Raw genomic sequence first — 19,346 nt, forward strand, 5'->3', positions numbered from 1 at the left:
TCTCAACCTTCCATGCCTCGAATGTGCTCCTGCAGCAGCAGTATCGAAAAAAAAGTTTAAAAAATATTCGGAGTTAATTTATTGCCTTCTTATTGCTGAACGTAACAATGAATTACTTTTAAAAAATCATGAAGCGCGTCCAGCTGGCGCCGCCTCATTTCCTGAAGTAAATGCGGCAAATCATTACCCTAGAAGAGGTAAATGGCAAGGTTTTAATAACAAGAAAAATCATGGAAGGAAAATGAATTATATTCAAAAGAGAGGATCTCACCAGAAGTGGGATAAAGAAAGAAATACCGGGCAGAATAAATCAACAGAGGATAAGTGGTTCCGTTGTGGTGGAAAGGGCCATTGGTCACGTACCTGCCGTACTCCAAGGCACCTAGTCGATCTTTACCAAGCATCTTTGAAAAAGGACGACAAGGGAAAATAGTCGAATTTCGTTTCAAATGATGCTGAAAATTTCACCACTCATTATGATGTATATGATTTCTTTGAGGATCCTGAAGAAAATATTGGTCATTTGATCAATGATGGAATAGTTTAATGTGTGAGATTGTTAAGTATTCGTGTAAAGAACTTATTATTAAGTTTTATTTTCTATGTATTTAAGTTTCAAATATGATGTATATAAATAGGTGAATTCTATGATGTAGAAAGAAAGATTTTTCTACATGTGTATGTTTGTGTTGTTAAAAGAATAGTGTGACAAGTGTTTAAAAAGAGAGTAATTGAAGAGACAAGATTTGACATGTTGTAAGTAAAATATAGTGTATTTTGTCTTATGTAACATGTAAATAGTGTATTGATTAAATAAGCTCATTATATTTATGTTAATTAATTATTAAAGATAATATTGGACTTTGTATGATTTTTTTATTTTTGGACTTTTTGAATATACGCTCTCTCTCTCCAAAAATATTAACTTTACACACAAAAATTTTAGTGTGTAAAGTTTTTGTGTGTAAAGTTAATATTTTTGGAAAGAGAGAGAGCGTATATTTAAAAAGTCCAAAAATAAAAAAATCATACAAAGTCCAATATTATCTTTAATAATTAATTAACATAAATATAATGAGCCTATTTAATCAATACACTATTTACATATTGCATAAGACAAAATACATTACATTTTACTTGTAACATGTCAAATCTTGTCTCTTCATTTACTCTCTTTCTAAACATTTGTCACACTACCATTTTGACAACACAAACATACACATGTAGAAGAATCTTTCTTTCTACATCATAGAATTCACCATATAAATAATAAAATATTAATGTTTATGAATTTTGAAATCATTAAATATGTCATGTTTTAAAATAAAATTTTAGTATATGACATTAATTTTATGTGCAGTATTTCTTAGAAAAATAATTCCGATCAAGTATTCAATTTAACTGTGCATACTACTCATTTTATTATTATTTGTCTTTGAAGAGAATGACAAGGATATGTAATGAAGATGTATGCCTTGTAGATAGTGCAAGTTCGCACATTATTCTCAAAAGTGATATATATTTTACCCATCTGGTGCCAAAAGAAGAATGTATTAATACTATTATTGGCTCAGGTAATGTGATAGAAGGTTCCGGAAGAGCTATAATTTTGTTTTCTGGAGGAACAAAATTCATAATAAATAAAGCACTATTGTCTACTAAGTCTCGAAGAAACTTGTTGAGCTTTAAAGATATTTGCCGAAATGGATATCATATTAAGACTATGAATGAGAAAAATCATGAGTACTTATGTATCACAACTCATGATTCAAATAAGAAAGTTATATTAGAAAAATTACCCTCACTTTCATCTGGGTTATATTATACCAAGATTAGTGTAATTGAATCACATGCCATTGTAAACCAGAAGTTTACTAGTCCAAATGAGTTCATAACTTGGCACGACCGATTGGGTCATCCGGGAATAACAATGATGCGGAGAATTATTGAAAACTCCCATGGACATTCACTAAAGAACCAGAAGATTCTTAAAACTAGTGAATTTTGTTGTGCTGCATGTTCTCAGTGAAAGTTAATTTTAAGGCCATCACCAGTAAAGATTGGATTTGAGTCCCCTGAATTTCTAGAAAGGATTCAAGGTGATATATGTGGACCTATTCATCCACCATGTGGATCTTTAGATATTTTATGGTCCTAATAGCCGCATATTCGAGATGGTCACATGTGTGCTTTTTATCTTCTCACAACCTGGCGTTTGCGAGATTATTATCTCAAATTATTCGATTAAAAGCACAATTCCCAGAAAATCCAATCAAAGCAATTCGTCTTGATAATGCTGGTGAATCTACTTCCCAAGCTTTTGATGCTTATTGTATGGCTAATGGAATAAGTGTTGAACATCTAGTAACTTATGTTCACACACAAAATGGGTTAGCAGAATCACTTATTAAATGCCTCCAATGAATTGCTAGACCCTTGCTTATGAGAACAAATTTCCCAACCTCGATCTGAGGACATGCTATTTTACATGCCGCAACACTTATTCGTTTGAGGCCAACGAGTTACAATCAGTTCTCTCCTATGCAATTAGCATTTGGCCAGCAGCCAAATATTTTTCATTTAAGAATATTTGGGTGTGCGATATACGTCCCTATTGCACTACCTAATCGCACTAAAATGGGACCCCAAAGAAAATTGGGGATATATGTTGGATATGATTCTCCCTCTATAGTGAGGTATCTTGAAATACAAACTAGAGATGTATTTAAAGCCCGGTTTGCGCATTTTCATTTTGATGAATCAAAATTTCCAACATTAAGGGAAGAGAATAAGCTTCATGAAAAGGAACTTAATTGGAATGCATCATCCTTAATGCATTTAGATCCTCAATCAGGGCAATGTGAACTAGAAGTTCAAAAGATTATACATTTGCAAAGAATAGCAAATGAATTGCCTGATACATTTTCCGATACAAAGAGGATAACCAAGTCGTATATACCAGTGAAAAATGCCCCAATTCGAATTGATGTCTCAGTTGGACAAATTACCACCGAAGTAAATACACGCTAGAAGCGTGGCAGGCCTGTCGGTTCCAAAGACAAAAATCTTCGAAAGAGAAAAGAGGTAAATACTATTCCTGTTGAAAAAGACATAGTAGAGATACATGCAGTTGTCCAAAATTCTGATATAGTTTTAATGTTAGAAGACATTCAGGTACCTGAAAATTGTGAAAATGACGAGATCTCAATAAATTATGTCTTTACAAGAGAAAAATGGGACCGAAATAAGACAATTGTCAATGAAATATTTGCATATAACATGGCATTAAATATCATGCATGAAAGTAAGGATTTTGAGCCAAGATCAGTCGAAGAATGTCGACAAAGGGATGATTGGCCAAAATGGAAAGAAGTCATGAAGGCTGAGTTAGACTCACTTGCAAAATGTGAAGTCTTTGGACCTGTAGTCTGCACACCAGAAGATGTAAAATCTGTTGGATACCGATGGGTATTTATGAGAAAACAAAATGAGAAAAATGAAGTTGTGCGCTACAAAGCCCGACTTGTGGCACAAAGTTTTTCACAAAGGTCTGGTATAGATTATGAAAAAACGTATTCCCCTGTAGTGGATGCGATAATATTGCGTTATTTAGTCAGTTTATCTGCATATCATAAACTGCATATGCATTTAATGGATGTGGTAACAGCCTATTTATACGGCTCATTAGATTGGGATATCTATATAAAAGTCCCTGAAGGACTAAAGATATCTAAATCATCCAATGAATATTCGCAAGGGTTATACTCAATTAAATTGCAAAGATCTTTATATGGTCTGAAACAATCTGGACGAATGTGGTATAATCGTCTTAATGAGTATCTGGCCAAAAATGGATTCAAGAATGATGATATTTGCCCATGTGTTTTCAGAAAGAAATCTACATCTGGATTCATTATAATTGCTGTGTACGTTGATGATTTAAATATCATTGGTACTCCTGAAGAGATTCCAACAATTATAAAAACTCTAAAAGAAGAGTTTGAGATGAAAGATCTTGGAAAGACTAAATTTTGTCTCGGCCTGCAAATCGAACTTACAAAAAATGGGATCTTTATTCATCAAACAACATACACAAAAAAGATCTTGAAAAGATTTTATATGGATAAGTCACATCCCTTTAGTACCCCAATGATCGTAAGATATTTAGATGTGAAAAAAGATCAATTCCACCCTAAAGAAGAGAATGAAGATATCCTTGGTCCTAAAGTACCATATCTTAGTGCCATTGGAGCACTAATGTATCTTGCTAATAATACACGACCCGATATATCATTTGCTGTGAACTTACTAGCAAGGTATAGTTCCTCTCCAATCAGAAGACATTGGAGCGGAATCAAGCAAATCTTTCGATATCTTCATGGAACTGTTGATATGGGATTGTTTTATCCCTGTGGATCCAAGTCACAATTAGTTGGCTATGCAGATGCTGGTTATTTGTCTGATCCACATAAAGGGAGATTTCAAATAGGATACCTGTTTACATATGGTGGAACAACTATATCATGGAGGTCCATGACACAAATGATTACTGCAACATCCTCTAATCATGCCAAAATACTAGTGATTCATGAAGCAAGTCGCGAGTATTTTTGGCTCCGGAATTTGATCTAATATATTCTGTCATCATGTGGACTGATTGATCATAAGATAGCTCCAACTGTCCTGTTTGAAGATAATACAGCATGCATTGCTCAACTTAAAGGCGGATACATTAAAGGTGATAGAACAAAGCATATTTCTCCCAAATTCTTCTTCACTCATGATTTTCAAAATCAAGGGACAATTGATGTCCAACAGATCCGCTCAAGTGACAATCTGGCAGATTTATTTACAAAGTCACTCCCAAAATCCTCCTTAAAAATATTAGTACATGAGATTGGGATGCGCCGATTTCGAGACATTAAATGATGTCGACAAGAGGGGGAGATTGTACTTTTTTTCCTTGGTCAGGTTTTTTTTCCATTGGATTTTTCTTGACAATATTTTTAATGAGACAGTTCCCATCACAAAGGATATTGTAATCTTTTTTCTTCACTAAGGTTTTTTTCCCACAGGATTTTCCTTTAATAAGGTTTTAATGAGACAATAATCCTAAATGGGCATCCAAGGGGGAATGTTGTGATAAGAATGGGACGTGGATGCCTATTTCTATGTGGAGCTCACATTTTCAAGTATACATGTATAAATAGAGGCATTTGCCTCAGAGAAAAGCAAGCAAGTAATAAATCAAAAATCGATTCTCTCTCTTCTTTTACTGAGCAATATTTCTCTCTCTCATTTTAATATATCCCTCTCTTATTTTATATACATTACATCATATAATATTAAGTGAATAGATAAACTTCTTATATTATAGTGAGATATGAGCATATTTATATTTCTATATTTTATATTTATTTCTCTTCCTTATTTATTTATTTTACAACACATTCAAGCCTTTTTAATTTATAAGTCTTATAAGTTTGACTAAGTCCAACAAAAATTATTCTCTCCCACTCAAGCGTGATAATATGCGCGTCGTTCAACAGTCAAAAATGATATTTTTTCTTTTTCCTCGATCAAAATCATGTTCAAAATCACTCAACAAAATGTGAAAAGCGTCGCCAACACTAGAGAAAATCAACACGAAAACTTTAAAATTTCCAAAAAAACACCCAAAAAGAAAGAAGAAAGATTATTCAAGTTATGTTTCACTAATCTTGAAAGTTTTTCACTTTTCTCTTTCTAGTTTCGAACGCGAAACACTATATCATCATATTTTGTAGTTATTAAGTAGATTCATTATGTGTTCTTGATTTAAAGTAGATATTACTATATTCGTCAAACTATTCAAGTCGGTGATGATTGTTTCTTGTTGTTTAAAATATTTTACGTACTCTTTCGTGAATGATTTAACGTATTTTTTTTATCTGTTTTTGTGAATGTTTGCTTATTTGAAAGCGAGTTTGTATAAATATAAACTTTTGACTGTATTTCAAGTAAACTCATATATGAGTGTATATGGTTAGAATTTGAGTGTATATCAATCAAATTTGAGTGTTACTGGTGCTTCTAGTATCAGTTTATGCATGTTTGGTTGACTTAAATATTGTTTTGAACTCATAAAGGTGTATGTGACTGGTATTTGAGTATATATCACGCGTATTTAAGTGTAACTAGTGCTGTTGTGCTTGTGCTTGCGCTTGTAGTGTCATTGATGCATGTTTGGATGACTTGAATATCATTTTGAACTCATATATTATCATGTAATTCAAAAAATAATAAAAGTGTATGTGATTGGTATGTGGGTGTAACTGGTGAGGTTATTATCTATTAACAATAACACAGACCTCTTAGACGAACTCAATTTTTTTAGTAAAACTATAGCTTATTTAAATTATTTTTGTTTGCTTTGTTTACAGCAAACTAAGAATTTAAGATGCTCCACAAAACTTTTGCATGAAAAGTTTGAAAACATGAGTGGAGCAAAGAAGGCTATCGTCTGGAAATTAGGATTTGAGGGTTTGATGCACATCCCTCCTATGAATATGCCATATAAAATCTTGAAAGAGTTGGCACATTCCTTTAATTTGTCAAAAAGCAAATTAGACACTCGATACGGTGGATTGAGAATTAAACCCAAAAGATTAGGAGTTGTCCTTGATCTGAATGCATCAGGTAATTCATTACAGAAAATATCTATACTTGTATCTTTTGTAATCTATTCTTTGTAATTTATTTTTTTGATCTCATGTAATCAAGAAATAAATTGGGTTGTATATGACTGGTATTTGGATGTTTTTCAAGAGATTTAGAGTGTAATTGATGATTTTTTTTTACTGTTTCTGTAGGGGACCTATTTTCCGAGAAAGTTAGTTTTAAAGGGCTATTTGAGGAGAACGAAAAAATTTATAAAAAGGTTCCAGGAAAAAACATTGAAGAATTTGACTGACAAGATGGTGAATATTGGCGTTGACAATGATTAAGATCGGCTAATGTTCAAAAAAAAATTCATGCTCTATATTCAAATGACATTCTTGTTGCCGACTACCATTAAAAAAGTATCTCCTACTTATTTTTAAAACAAATTTAAAAAAAATTCTTATTACTTTTACTATTTATATTTTGAAGTTTTTGTAATACTTTACATATTAAGATCCTTATAATTATACTTATTTTAATATATTATTTAAATTAAAGAATTAATTTTAATCATTTTACAATATTATTTTAAATTTGTATCACGCGAGATATTGTTAGATAGAGCGAATTTAAAAAAATATTAATAAATATTTTTACTTTGTGCTATTTAAATTATTCTTATTAAAAATAACTTATTCAATATATATATACACACACATACACAAGCCAATAAATATTCTAAAAATTTGTATTCTTATTATTATAGATATCATTGAAAACCTATATGTATTAAGAGAAAATAAATAAATAAATGTCAAAGAAAAATCTACAAAAAAAATACGTAAAATGAAAATTTTGCGCTACAACATAAAAAGTTATTATAGATTCAAATTATAAAAAATTCTATTATTCTTACTATTATAGATGTCATTGAAAATCTGTATACACTAAGAGAAGAAAAATAAGTAAATGTCAAAAAAAAATCTACAAAAAATAAAGTTTTCTGCTACAACATAAAAAACTAGTACATATTCAAATTATAAAAACTTCTATCAAATTTCATCAAATTATACTTATCATAAAAATTTTCATCAAATTATAAATCACTAACTCAATAATTATTACATATTCAAAATTAAATTAAAAGTTACAAATCAAAGTGCTACAATAACTTTTGTGTTATTTGATAAAAAAAATTATTAGACACAACTACCTCAAATCTAATTGCACTCCAAGTCACCAATAACACTAAAAAATTATCTCAATTCAAGAATTTATATAACCTTATACTTAGAATTAGAAGTTAAGTGATTTTAACTTTAAAAAAGCTCTTAACAATACATTATTACTAAAATATTTGTGCCAATAAAAAATATTGAAACTCAACTCCTATTACAACAAATCTATCAGGTAATATTATAAAAATTTTATTTATTCAAAATATTATTCATTTTGCTAGTTTATATTCTTTATTGATTATAGGAATTAACTTCACCAACACTAATATCATCCGATTTAGATAACATATCAATCAAGAGATTAAAAAAAAGAAAAGTAAACAAATTCAAGGCACATCTTCATTGAAGAAGAATATACATACAAAGATGGAACAAAAAAGACAATAAAAAATGTATACAAGTTAACAGTTTAAAAAGAACACGTTTTTATAAAAATATATGGAAAAAAATCAACTCTAGCAACAACCGAAAATAAAAAAAATAAAAAAATACCACATAAAAAGATTAAGTTCGTCAATTAAAACAAATATAAAAATAAAAACAATAAATAAAGATGTAACTTTATATTTATATATAATTTAATTAACTTTTAAATAATATAATATTTATTAAAATATATTTTATACTATCCTTAATTTATTATCCTACGCGATCAATCTAATTAGATAAGTTGTGTATTAGCTATTTAAGCTGAATAAAAAAATTAAAAGATAATATAATTAGATAGTATAAATTTAGAAGGCTAATAATAAATCTAAAGGTAATTTATTTTAATATATTACTCATAGATATATGAGTTGATTACACAACTCATTTGCATTGAAACTAAAAAACATTACTATCTTGCCTCTAACAATGTGATGGAAACATCATTTTTTGAACAGATTTCATTGTTTATGGTTGAAGAACTACTTTCTTGGTGAGGATAAAATGCTGGCTGCTTTGGCCGAGCAAGCAGCTTATCATCATTGAGCATATGGATTACTGATGACATGCTAGGCCTGTCTTCTGGTCTCTCTTGCACACACAAAAGCCCTATGTGAATGCATCTCAACACTTGAGCTTCATCAACTGAATCACCAAGTGATTCATCTACCAGCTCCAGAGACCTTCCTTCAGTCCACAATTTCCATGCCTGAAATAAATTTTAACATTGAATGCAACATGTTAAAATTCATGCTATAGTTCTAAGACACTTATCAAACACAACTTAGGAATTGATAGCTTCAAAGGATTGGCAATGTACAAGAAGCAAGCTAAAATCACATTCAACAAAAACTAAGTATTATTTATTATTTACTTACATATCCAAGAAGGTTCAGATCTTGGTGTGGAATTGAGAATTCCCTGTTCCTCTTCGCACTCACTACCTCAAGTACGATTACACCAAAGCTGAACACATCGGATTTCATTGAGAAAGAACCACGCACTGCATACTCCGGAGAGATATAACCACTGCATTGTATTACGTTTATCACATACTGAAAATCAAGGGAGAAAAAAAATAAAGAAGGCTGCAGCTACAAAATTTCAACTAATGATAATTAGCCATATTTTAGCCTACTTACTGAGTTCCCATGACTCGCTTTGTATTCGCCACAGTTTGATCTCCTCCAAATGTCCTAGCAAGGCCAAAGTCTGATATTTTAGGATCTATACCCTTATCAAGAAGGATATTGCTCGTTTTCAAGTCTCTATGAATGACTCTTAGCCTAGAGTCTTGATGTAGATAGACTAGGCCTCGAGCTGTCCCGCCAATAATTTGAAATCGCTTGCCCCAATCCAATAATTTTCTTCTAGAATCATCTGGTATGTCGAGTGCATTCAAGGTTAACTTGACATCTACTATGTTGTGGTAATTGTGAAATATAATGAGAAATTCAGAATGGTTTAGAAATGAACCAAAAATGAAGTAGTCCAAACTCCTATTGGGCATGAACTCATAAATCAAGAGCTTCTCTTTTTGTTGAATGCAACAACCAAGAAGTTTTACAAGATTGCGATGCTGAAGTTTAGCAATTAACTGAACTTCAGTTTTGAACTCCTGCAGTCCTTGCTGAGAATTCTTGGAAAGCCTCTTGACAGCAATCTCTACCCCATTTGCGAGTACACCCTAAAGTGATAACAATTGTTAGGACCATATAGCATATAACAGCATCCCAGACATATTCATGTTAGTTACTAGTTTAGCACCTTGTACACAGGTCCAAATCCACCTTCACCTAATTTGTTGCCACTAGAGAAGTGATTAGTGGCAGAAGCTATGGTTGATAACTCAAAGCTTGGAAGATCAACATCCTCATTTTCTATTTTGCAAGCATGTTGCTTCCAGCAGAATATTTCTAGCAAAACAGGAATGATTATCAAGCAGAAATATATCATATGTTCTTTAATAGAAGTATTGGTTTGATTTGTTGGAGGGAATGATTTGTAATATTGCAAATTCATATGGTAGTTGCAGTCACTAATTAAGTATCATGTATTCACCTGGCTTCTTAGGTTTGTTTCTCCATACATAGATTGCCAGTCCAAGTACTAAGCACATGACAAACAATGCGGATCCATCGAGGATTCCTGCTAGCTTCTTCTTGCTGGAATCATTGTTCTGATTATCTTCTGAGATATCAAAATTCAAGAGCATTGTTCCTTAATAATACTTACATTAGTGTATTTTGAAAAAATAATGTAGTCAATCATAAATGGAAAAAGCTTGATGAGGGAAAGGAACAAGAAACCAAAGTGTATACCTAGATCTGAAATAGTTGTTCGGATATAAAGTTCATTTACCCCTTCTTTCATGTCAATGAGATCGTGAAACCAAATTAAGCACCCACTTCCTCGGCCGCGGATATCCAAATTAGCATATGCTGTGCAAGAACAATTTTTCAGACACAAATCCTCACATTCTTGCAAGGTCATGGTCTTATTGTACCAGGAAGAAGATGTGTCAGGTAGCACCATGTTTGTGAGCTTCTTAAATCCATCTTTGCTGCAGCTCAATGGAGTGATCCTAACACAACCATCAGACCAATGTGATTCCTTCCATTTTTCAGGATAATTTGGTACAAATCCGTTCAGGCATGCGCAAGTTGGAAATGCAGTGTTAAAGACACTACAGATAGAATTTGCGCCACACACTGCATACTTATCACATTGTGTCGCCGGCATTGAAAGAAGAGTCTCCCAGCTGCCGGTTTGTCTTAACCAATGAAAAGACTGAAGATTCCCCCAAGTTGTCACCACAATTCTCACAAAATTAGATATATTCAAAAGATTGTACTCATAAAATATCTCTTTCTCATTGAATACAAATTCATTTGACAGTTGAGTATAGCGCAAGTAAAGTGTAGCCCCTGAGAAAGTAAGACCAGTCCATGGTCCTAATCTAACGATTATAACGGTTCCATTTGTTATAACTACTTGTGGATAGCCTCTACGGTCTATTTTAGCTTCGTAGTATCCACGGCTAGGATCATCAGTGCTCTTCCACGATGATACAGATCTCTCTAGGCCTGTCACAAGATCCATTCCAAGCTTCATTCCTGGCAAGAATGTGTCACTGGGATAATCAAAGCTCTGCCACAGAATTTGCTTCTCATCATGTCCATCTTTAACAACAAGGTTTCCTGAGTCCAAGATCTGTGCAACTAGATTCCGATTCTCTGATTTTCTTGACATGTTGGAGGACCACACAGTGCTGTTGGTGCTGCCATTAACAAGAACAAGTCCTTGATCAGTGAATTTTAGAATTCCAGATGTGTTGTTGAGTGGTTTTTCTCTATTGGCCACCCATACTACTGTTAAAGGGGACACATTATAATACCAGATGCCGAAGTATTGGCTGTTTGAGTTTCCTGGTTTAAAGAAGCCAACTTCAAAGGTTCCTCCGCGCGAAATTAATGTCTCTCCATCACTGATGGACTGACTCAGGGCTATACTGTCCATTGAAGTGGAGGTTCTTAATATAAGTGAGAGTAGGAAAGACCAAAACCATAGCAGAACCTTCAAGTTCTGCATTGTTGTCTTAAGGAACTTGTTTCTCAGACAAAAGAACAGGGAAAAGTGGTATGAATTATGGAGCTGATTTTCCAGGATTAGTAATTTTTAAGGAAAAATATATTTTATTTTTTATGTAAACGTGAGTGTTACTGTGTTAGTACCAGAGGAAGAGCAATAATAGAGCCACTATTGTGGAATATGTTTTGGTCAAATCTGTATGTAAGGGATAATAAATTATTACTTCACCATATGGTCAAAGTATTTACAAATTATGTTTGAATAAAAAAATTGACTATGAATAGTTTCAGAACACAGTATAGAAGTCATACTCATCTAAATTAAGTAGCACGGTCCCACAATGAAGAATTACTTGTCTTTCCATTTCACTCTTCAACTATCCCATGTTAGTAGTAGACTAGTAGTAATATCAGGGAAATATCATTTTATGTTTTATTGAGAATAAGAGAACTCCATGGACCTGCTGTAACCTTCATTATTAAGCATTGTACTTCATTAGAACTGCTTGTGGATCTTCTCCAGTCTTGGTATAGTTACAATATAGAGCTGAGTTATATGTACACCGAGCCATTACACGCTTCTAAATTCTAATGGTGGAAGAGTGTGTTTAGCTCGATATACAAGGCAAAATAAGTATACGGAACATTTCTCTTTTATTATATACTCTCCCTAACTGGTTTTATTAAAACTGCTTGCAAAAAACATGTCTCAGATACTCAAAACTGTGGCATAAGAAATGTTTGTGATTTTAATATAAGGGAAAATACTTTCTCCTCAAAATTCTTTAGAAGCATGTTGTTTGAAAAAGCATGAATTGACCAAACTGTTTACATCTCATGATGCCACAATATGGCTATTAGAATTTCAGGACAGCAATGCACTATTCAAAATTAAGATAATAAGACTTTGCTGATCAACATGGCTCCAATTATATCTATTTGAAAAATGAATGATGCTAATGCCATCATGAACCACATTGTTAATAACGCCATACACACATAGACAAATGAATCTTCGAGCAAGAACTTCATGAAACAAGTTACTTACAGAGCTAATTTGCATTGAGACTAAAAAAACTATCTGGCCTCCAACAGTGTGATGGAAATATCATTATTTGAACACATTTCACTGGTTTTAGTTGAAGAATTACTTTCTTGGTGAGGATAAAATGCTGGCTGCTTTGGCCGAGCAAGCGGCTTATCATCATTGAGCATATGGATTACTGATGACATGTTAGGCCTGTTTTCTGGTCTCTCTTGCACACACAAAAGCCCTATGTGAATGCATCTCAACACTTGAGCTTCATCAACTGAATCACCAAGCGATTTATCTACAAGCTCCATAGCCCTCTCCTTAGTCCACAATTCCCATGCCTGGAAAAAGTTTACATTAAAATTTGCCTATTTTGGAATGACATGAATTTATCTATTAGGAGCTCTAAATTTTTAGGAACCACTTTTGATTTAGTTACCAAATAGGGCCTAATGATCATTACTTACATGTCCAAGAAGGTTAACAAATTGGTGCGGGATAGAGAGTTCCTTGTTCTTCATCCCACTAACGACCTCAAGCATAATTACGCCAAAGCTAAACACATCAGATTTCGTCGAGAAAGAGCCATGCATTGGGTACTCAGGAGAGATATAACCACTGCATTATTGTAGCTTGTATGTCAAACAATAAAAATCATAGCACAGAAAACAGTTGCACCATCAAGTAACACATGTTAGCCTACTTACTGAGTTCCCATCACTCTCTTTGTGCAGGCCTCGGTTTGATCTCCACCAAATGTCCTTGCGAGACCAAAGTCTGATATTTTTGGATTCATATCATTGTCAAGAAGAATGTTGCTTGTTTTAAGATCTCTATGGATGATTCTTAGCCTTGAGTCATGATGTAGATAAAGTAGGCCTCGAGCTATCCCACTAATGATTTGGAAGCGCTTAGTCCAATCTAATAATTTTCTTCTACCATCATCTAACATGTAAATAAAATCCAGTCAGCTTGACATCAACCTGAGGGTATTGCAAAACAGAACAATAAATTTGGGATGGTTAAGAAATGAACCAAAAATAAAGTGGTCCAAACTTCTGTTTGGCATGAACTCGTAAATCAAGAGTTTCTCTTTTTGTTTAATGCAACAACCGAGAAGCTTTACAAGATTGCGATGCTGAAGTTTAGCAATTAACTGCACTTCAGTTTTGAACTCTTGCTGTCCTTGCTCAGAATTCTTCGAAAGCCTCTTGACAGCGATCTCAGTGCCATCAGCAAGCACACCCTGATAACAATTATTTGTATCATATAATTTGCAAAGACTGAAGAATATAATATTGTGATGTACATAACCAAATTTATATACCTTGTACACAAGTCCGAAGCCACCTGCTCCAAATTTGTTGTAGCTAGAAAAGCAATTTGTGGCATAAAATATGGTTGATAAATCAAATGTTGGAATATCACTGTCCTCCTCCACCCTTCTGCATAATAGTTCTTTCCAGAAACCCACTTTCGACATCCCTGCTGGAAATTTTGTTGGCAAAGATTAACAATATATCAGAGGTTTCTAAAATTAAAGTAGGGTCAGGCTTGAAAATCACACACTGACCTGGCTTCTCAAATTTATTTTTCCATAAACATATGGCAAGTCCAAGTATTAAGCATATCATGAATACAGCAGAGCCAGTAATGATGCCTACAAGCTTCTTTTTGTAAATCTTCTTGTTATGTTCTGAGACATCAATATTAAAGAGCACTCTGAATTAGCATACCTTTTACACTTATAGATTACCAAAAATATCTTCTAGTCAATCAGAAACCATAAATCAAAGAGGCTACCTAGCTCCGAAGAAGGAACTCGAATATAAATATCTTGGCCACCTTCATATGATTGCCTCATATCAATCAGATCACCGAACCAAAGTAAGCAGCCACTTCCTCCGTCGCGCTTATCCAAATTTGCATATGCTGTACAGGAACAGTTTTGCAGACATAAGCTCTCACATTCTTGAAGGTCAATGGTCTTATTATACCTAGATGAAGACGTGTCAGGAAGAACAATCCCCGTGTACTTCATGAACCCATCTTTGCTACAACTTAATGGGGTGATCCTAACACAACCATTAGACCAATATGACATATCCCACTCTCTTTGAACCTTTGGTGCAAATCCTTCCAGGCAAGCACAATCTGGAGTGTTCACTGAATTGCAAACAGAATTCTCGCCACACAATGCATAATTGTCGCACCGAGCTGATGGTATAGTTATGAGAGTCTCCCAGACATTGGTTTCACTTGTCCAATGCAAAAGCTGCCGATTCCCCGAAGATGTCATGACGTATCTAAAAAAAGTAGAATTGTCAAGGACTTGGAACTCATAGAATATTTCCTTTTCATTCAAAACAAACTCAGATTTAAATACTGGACTTTGCTTATGATATGGAAGTGCTGTGAAGCTAAGTCCATTCCATGAACCTGCCCTGCTTATTATAGAATCTCCCTTCAATTGAACTGCTTGTGGATAACCTCTAAGATCTATTTTAAACGAGTAGTCTCCAGAATCAGGATCGTCTGTACTTTTCCAACAAGTTAGGAACCTATTTAGTCCTGTCTCTAGATTCCATCCAAGTTTCATTCCTGGCAACAAAGTATCACAAGGATAATCAAAACTTTGCCATAAGAGATTCTCCAGTTTACCACCATTTCGATCTCTCACAACAAGATTTCCTGAGTCCAAGAGCTGTGCAACCGGATTCTCTGCTGCTTTCGACACTTTGGAGGACCAGAATGTGTTGTTTGAGCCATTGTGCAGTACAAGAACTCCTTGGTTGTTGATTTCCAACACTGATGAGTTGCTGTTGATTCGTTTGTTCCGGTTGGCAACCCATGTCAGTGTTGAAGGAGATTGCTTGTACCATATTCCCAGGTATCGACCACTTGAGTCTCCGGGGCTGAAGAATCCAAGTTCAAAAGTTCCACCAGCTGAAACCAAAGTATCACCATCTTTCATGGATTGACTTGGTGTAATCATGTCTAGTGAAAAGGATTTTGTTATATACACCAATAATAAGAAGCAAATAACTCTAGTTCTCATCATGTTTTTTATTGGAAAACAGAAAGGAGGATGTTTCACGAACACAGAATTTATGTTATCAAAAACTAAAAGATCTTTGAACAGTATTGAATGCAACAGAAAGGGAGCAAAGTGAAGTTGGGATGAAAATATTAAGGTGAATGCTACGGTGCCTGTAAAGTGGTGCCTATTTATTAAAAAGGGTTAAAAATTATTATTTTATTTAAAAGATATAAAAATAAATAATTTTTAAAAAATTAAAACTTATTACAAAAAGTAAGTTAGACAATATTTAGGCAAAAACTCATAGGCACCATAGAATTGGCCAAATATTAATTCTATTTATTAAAATATTATTCTATCTTTTATGTTATAGATCAAATAATCTATATATTACAATTTTAAGGATTTTTGAGTTTAGGGAACGGAATTAGAAGATTTTGTACAAAAATAAAACTTATAGAAATAATTTTTCACTTATGGTGCGAGTCTAAATCTAATTTAAATAGAGTTTGACTAATTAAAAAACTAACCTACTTTTGAATTTGCATGACAGTTTTAATTTAATCTTTGAAGTTTTAATGGTTTTTACTTAGCCCCTAAATTTTGCAAACGGACTCACATTAATTCTTGGGACAATGAGAAAAATTTTCAACAAATACGATATTGTTTTATACTATTTAAATGTCGAAACAAAAACGATGTCATTTTACATAATCGAACCATCTGAATGTCCATGTCACATTTGTGCGTTGTTCTAGGGACATTTGCAAAATTTAAATACTAAACAGAAATAATTAAAATTTTAAAGATTAAATTATTACTTACGCAAGTTCAGGACCAAGTTAAATATTATCTCTAATAAATACGCTTCAAGAACATTTTTCAAAATATAAATCTTAATGGATTATGGATGGCTCTTATAACAGGTAATTTTGCATGGACAACGGAGTTTGACGATTGTCTACTCAAGCCTTTTGATATGTTGTTGGCGTGCTGCATTAAAATAGCTCACTCAAGCCTTCAATTCTGACTTTTAAAGATCCCAATTTCAACTATGATCTGAAACAGAATTATGCCGACATTTTTAGTATCCTTCCTTGTTACTGTTGAATTTGCTCGAACAAAAGCATAAGAAAAGCAAATTGAATTATATATTTTTTAATTGACCTTTATTTTTTATTTTTTTCCTAATAAAAAAGAGAGAATAAAATGCTATAGGAAACGCCTTCAATTGAATATTTTAATACAATTAAAACTAATCTAATTATGAATATCGTTGGACAGTAAAAGCAAATTTGGATTAAGAAAATATAAACTCATAACAGATGTGATGTATGAAAATGGTAAATTTGAAAAAAGAAGCACAAAGTCTGTTTGAATTTTAGGTCCTTTGATGTCATCAACATTAAGATAGAATATTCCAAAGATAAATGATACTATTGAATTTTCTATTTAGAGTCGGAGAGATCAAGTCATGGTCATAGTTTATCAGACTATCAGAATGCAGGTCTCATAGTTTATCAGACTATCAGAATGCAGGTCGTTTCAGTTTAGACAGATTGCTATCAGTAGTTAACATTAGAGCCATAGATGGCATGTCAAGCCTATCTCTATTGCACGCGTAGGACTCCGATATATAAGCATCGCAGTACTTTGCGTAAATCAACTGCGTTGCCTAATGAATCATTAATCAACTTCAGGTATCTGTTTTCACCCCTGATGCAAGAAATCAGTAACTTATACGAGTAGATATTCAATATTCACCAATCTAGAATGACTTTCCTTCTAATCAGTACTAAAAATAAATCATTCTATATAGTATAAAAACTTCAAAACTAAAGACACCCGACTTGGTGGATACTTTTCCATGCACTACATATTCAGGAGACATATAATTCTGGAGAAACATCAATTTTTCACATGCAATTAATGACATGAAGAAACATCAGGTAGCATTTAAGGCTGAAAGGTAGTTGTGTCCGGCATACTTACTAACTTCTAACTATCCGAGTTGTTTGGCGTCAATTTGATCTTCCCAAAAGGTTTTTGAAAGCATAAAGTTTGAGATTTTTTATTCATATTATCATTTAGCAAATGTTAATAGTTTTGAGATCTCTATGGATAATCCTCATTCTAGAGTCTTGATGAAGATAGTATTGAAAAAAAAAAAGTTTAATTATTCTACTGGTCCTATAGTTTTGTAAAATTTTCAATTAGATTCCTATATTTTTTTTTCTTTTTAATTGAGTTTTTGCACCAAATTTTTTTTTAATTGAGTCCCTACACTTTTTTTTTTTATTTAGGTCCCTATACCAATTCTTTTTTTTTTTAGTTGGGTCCCTATAAAATTAAGCCAATTACTACTAAGAAGGACTTAATTAAAAAAAAATTGTACAGGGACCCAATTAAAAAGAAAAAAAAAAGTATAAAGAACTAATTGAAAATTTCACGAAACTATAGGAACTAACAGAGTAATTAAACCAAAAAAATTGTGATTCAAACAAGAGCTTATTTAACAAGGGAAGCACCAAAATAATTTTTCTATAACCAGTTCAATGAAATCAAAATGGCACTATTTTTTCCCCTCAATGTTTCTTCTCTTGGTCGACGACGAGCTCTCTCTCACTCTCTGTTTCTTTTTCTCTTGTGTGTGTAAAAAATTATTCACTCTTGCTCTTCTCTTTTTCCTTTTACTACTAATGGCTATAAACCATAACTTTCTTTTCTTCTTTCGAGAAAACTACTATTTCTACCCACGAAAGTTGAAAACGCTGACACATCTATCCCTGGAAGAAGAAAATTACCATTTATACCCATAAAACATGAGTTCCACGCAATAAAATTATCCAAACACTAAAAAATTATCTAAAAACCTCAAATTATCCTTATCATTACCACTACTACCATCATCCCCCATCTCTCTTCACATCACCTAAACACCCTTCTATCTAATCTCCATTTCTCTGCCACAAACCACCTTTGCCACAAACGATTTCATTGCCGCTCCTTCATCACCATAACCTTTATCACCGCAATTAAAGCACAGTGCATTGAAAAATAGTGACCTCATGAATTAATTCGGAAAAAAGCATCTTTGGAGAAATCAAAATCAATCCAAAGAAGGATTTGAAATGGATGATGATGAATGAGAGTCAAAATTGGATCTTAGTTTCAATTGAGTGTGAAATTGTTTGAGAGAACAAAACAGTGAAAAGGGTGTCATGGAGAAAGCTGCAGAAATAGGGCGAAAAAGGACATAGATCCAAGGTGTGAAGAGAGCAAAGAGAAAGAATCAAATATTTGGATTTACTTTTTCTAGGAGAAAAGAAAAATAGAGAGAGAGAGAGAGAGAGAGAGAGAGAGAGAGAGAGAGAGAG

At 33.0% G+C, this 19,346-nt stretch overlaps 3 protein-coding genes across 3 annotated transcripts; all 3 read right to left on the reverse strand.

The window, feature by feature from the left end:
• Positions 1-8,718: 8,718 nt before the first annotated feature.
• Positions 8,719-11,074, reverse strand: LOC110274641 (G-type lectin S-receptor-like serine/threonine-protein kinase SD1-1). The gene is made up of 7 exons (XM_021129485.2): positions 10,628-11,074; positions 10,368-10,496; positions 10,074-10,222; positions 9,783-9,993; positions 9,449-9,686; positions 9,185-9,335; positions 8,719-9,015 (listed from the first exon to the last, which is right to left on the reverse strand). The coding sequence occupies exons 1-7, from the start codon at positions 11,046-11,048 to the stop codon at positions 8,719-8,721; spliced, it is 1,596 nt and encodes a 531-aa protein (XP_020985144.2). The 5' UTR covers positions 11,049-11,074.
• A 6-nt stretch (positions 11,075-11,080) lies between these two features.
• On the reverse strand, positions 11,081-11,897 carry LOC127741262 (G-type lectin S-receptor-like serine/threonine-protein kinase At4g27290). The gene is made up of 2 exons (XM_052253377.1): positions 11,161-11,897; positions 11,081-11,096 (listed from the first exon to the last, which is right to left on the reverse strand). The coding sequence occupies exons 1-2, from the start codon at positions 11,895-11,897 to the stop codon at positions 11,081-11,083; spliced, it is 753 nt and encodes a 250-aa protein (XP_052109337.1).
• A 998-nt stretch (positions 11,898-12,895) lies between these two features.
• On the reverse strand, positions 12,896-15,990 carry LOC107462484 (G-type lectin S-receptor-like serine/threonine-protein kinase At4g27290). Its single transcript, XM_021129488.2, has 7 exons — positions 14,733-15,990; positions 14,503-14,625; positions 14,257-14,417; positions 13,965-14,175; positions 13,637-13,874; positions 13,397-13,547; positions 12,896-13,270 (listed from the first exon to the last, which is right to left on the reverse strand). The coding sequence occupies exons 1-7, from the start codon at positions 15,988-15,990 to the stop codon at positions 12,974-12,976; spliced, it is 2,439 nt and encodes an 812-aa protein (XP_020985147.1). The 3' UTR covers positions 12,896-12,973.
• Between the last annotated feature and the right edge of the window lie 3,356 nt (positions 15,991-19,346).

The sequence above is a fragment of the Arachis duranensis genome, chromosome 8 (assembly GCF_000817695.3).
Source record: "Arachis duranensis cultivar V14167 chromosome 8, aradu.V14167.gnm2.J7QH, whole genome shotgun sequence".
Taxonomy (NCBI): domain Eukaryota; kingdom Viridiplantae; phylum Streptophyta; class Magnoliopsida; order Fabales; family Fabaceae; genus Arachis; species Arachis duranensis.